General features: G+C 46.6%; 1 protein-coding gene across 1 annotated transcript; it reads right to left on the reverse strand.

Moving 5' to 3' along the window:
- Positions 1-1,709: 1,709 nt before the first annotated feature.
- Positions 1,710-2,375, reverse strand: LOC106024300 (extensin-like). The gene has a single exon (XM_034292388.1). It carries the CDS (start codon positions 2,373-2,375, stop codon positions 1,710-1,712), a length of 666 nt encoding a protein of 221 aa, XP_034148279.1.
- Positions 2,376-3,053: the final 678 nt, after the last annotated feature.

A 3,053-nucleotide genomic window follows, 5' to 3' on the forward strand; every position in this document is an offset into this window, starting at 1 on the left:
CTCTGTGCTCACAGACCAAATGGCTTCATGTCATTGCACCCTCTTCCATCCTATTCATTTTTTTTGTATGAAAATTAACCCACACTCAAGAAGGAAAACATTTAGAAGTGTGTTGAGGGTGACACCCAAACGTTCTTCTTTCCCAAATTTTTATGTCTTGTTTTTATTTAATTTATTTTTTACAATAGAATAGACTTCAGTATTGACTTGAGAAGAACATCTAGATTGAGCTATTCGACAGTAATGGCCAATGAGATACCAAAGTTACATTTTGACTTCAGGCAAGGAAGGGGTGCAGTTTCACTGTCAACCACAAGTGGGCACTATATGACAACGGTGGATCCAATTTGAATGTTGAGAACCTGAGCTGGAAAGACTTTACTTGATATATTGATTTACTTTTCTCTTCACAAGACACTGGCTAGTGGGAGAATTCTCCCAGGTAGAATCAAATGTTTTTACAGATGTGTATAGTTATATTCCAGTATTTCTTCTGGTATGTCACGGAGTTATTGACATTTTCATAACAATGGACGTTCTTTTAGTTACTTGTTGCTAAATCTGAAAAATTTATGTGCATAGAACGTATTGTTCCAGTCTTACTGTCAAACGTTCCCAGTGTTTTCAGGATAGAGAAGGCTCTTTGATCTGCGGTGAAGAAGCCCTGTGCAGTGGCCAGGTCAAACTCTTACGTGGTTCTCTTTGGAGTGCAGTTTAATGCATGTTTGGACATCTTTTCTACTGCATTCAGTCTGTTTCCACACTTCAGAGACTCCCAAGTCTCCACAGGAGTATTGTTTAACATTATCCACAGTAAACACCAGTCAGCAAATCAGCTCACAGCATAGGCACAGCCGATCCATGCACAACCTGTGTGTGTGTGTGTGTGTGACAATGTCTTTACAGCTTCCGTTCCTGTCTGTCTAAAAGGGGGGCACAGAACATTGTGTCTCCCCAAATAAGCAAACAAGCACTGCTCCTGTCTGAAACCTCCTGTGGTCAACTCCACTCAACCATATCCCCCTCCCCCAGACACACCCACACACATACATACAAAACAGGATGTATTAACATTCTCGCAAATTAATGACAGCTCTCCCATACCACTAGTTGGATCACAGAATTGGAATGAGCAAAGCATACCCATTCTAATTGGAACCAAATGTAAAGGGTGTGTGACTTGTAAGGCAGCTGATAGGGAATTTGATCTTTTTCACGTTGTTACAGATGACCCACCGCCGTGACTGAAACACAGAAACATTATGAACTGTGGAATCGTCAATCACACAATGAATTGGACCAAAACTCCACTCACCCTGACCGTATATGACTCACATTCTGGGCCTGTTCGCCTACAAATATTGTGTCGTTTCGATCACGTAAACAGATCGGCTCTGCAGTTTAGATCAGGGAGTAGTGGTAACTCTAGTGTGTGCGTTTCGTGCTAGCGGGGTAACGGCCTTCTGCATAACCAACCTGACTTCCTTCCGCCTCCGTACTCTACACACTTTCCATTGCTCGTCTGCAAAGTAAACACTGTGAGCCATAGGAATGTTATCCCAAACCTACTAATTTGCCTTGATTACATTAATATTTTTCAGCTGAAATTGCCCTTTTCCCCTTCCTATTGCCCTTGTTTATTTTCCCTCCTTGCTCCTCTCCTCCTCTCCTCCTTCCCGCTGTTCATTGCTTTCTCTATTAGCGCACAATTAGGGATGATTAGCTGGCAGGCAGATGCCCTGAAGTTCCGGCTGTGGGGGGTGGGTGTGTGTGGGGGGGGGGGGGGTGGGGGGTGGTTGGGTTTGGTGTAGAGGGCTGGGGTGGATGGAGATGGGTTTGTTGTAGAGGGCTGGGGTGGATGGTGATGGGTTTGGTGTAGAGGGCTGGGGTGGATGGTGATGGGTTTGGTGTAGAGGGCTGGGTTGGATGGTGATGGGTTTGGTGTAGAGGGCTGGGGTGGTTGGTGATGGGTTTGGTGTAGAGGGCTGGGGTGGATGGTGATTGGGTTTGGTATAGAGGGCTGGGGTGGATGGAGATGGGTTTGTTGTAGAGGGCTGGGGTGGATGGTGATGGGTTTGTTGTAGAGGGCTGGGGTGGATGGTGATGGGTTTGGTGTAGAGGGCTGGGGTGGTTGGTGATGGGTTTGTTGTAGAGGGCTGGGGTGGATGGTGATGGGTTTGGTGTAGAGGGCTGGGGTGGATGGTGATGGGTTTGGTGTAGAGGGATTGGGTGGATGGTGATGGGTTTGGTGTAGAGGGCTGGGGTGGTTGGTGATGGGTTTGGTGTAGAGGGCTCGAGTGGATGGTGATGGGTTTGGTGTAGAGGGCTGGGGTGGTTGGTGATGGTTTGGTGTAAAGGGCTTCCTTTCTCTTCATCAAACATTCCCTAAAGCATCCATGAAGAGAAGGAAAGAGAGAGAGTGATTGAGAGTTCTTGTCTCATCTTGGCCTGCTTCCTGGGTCATTTGTTTTCAACAGGATCTTATCTCTCTTCCTCCTGCTCTCTGTCCCTTTTCCCTCTCTTTCTTTCTCATTCCTTCTCTCTTCCCAGTGAGTTCCTTTACATTTTCTTCCCTGACTTCTCTGCCGACTACCCAGAATCCAATAGAGCATGGTGGGAGAGGCCAAGTTTGGCTCCGATACATACCGTGACATCTACTCCCGCCTTTGAAACAGAACCCACAAGAAATGACAGCCCGTTTTGGTTCAGATACTCAGATGTCAGATTTACAGCGTCACTGTATTTCTTATATTTGTTTTGCATTGAATCCCGTTAAATGTGTTGCTATTCATGTGCAGTAAAACTGTCCTGGGCCGTCCTGGGCCGTCCTGGGCCGGGGAAACGTACGACCGGAGGGGTGTCTGGTTCCTGAACCCAGACACCCAGACACTTTTAATTCTACCTGCTGTTATTCGGGGCTGGTCGTAACGGGTTGTGTGTGGAACACCAAGCCGGCTTGTCACATTTCAAACGTGGACATGGGAAGCTGAGCTCACTCGAAAAGCAATCCAGACAAATGTGTCACATTGGAAACGAGCAAAAACAAACCAATA

Source organism: Esox lucius, chromosome 5 (assembly GCF_011004845.1).
Source record: "Esox lucius isolate fEsoLuc1 chromosome 5, fEsoLuc1.pri, whole genome shotgun sequence".
NCBI lineage: Eukaryota > Metazoa > Chordata > Actinopteri > Esociformes > Esocidae > Esox > Esox lucius.

Excerpts from the sequence above, each read along its gene's own strand:
- LOC106024300 (XM_034292388.1), bottom strand. The coding sequence starts at position 2,375 with ATGAAGAGAAAGGAAGCCCTTTACACCAAACCATCACCAACCACCCCA.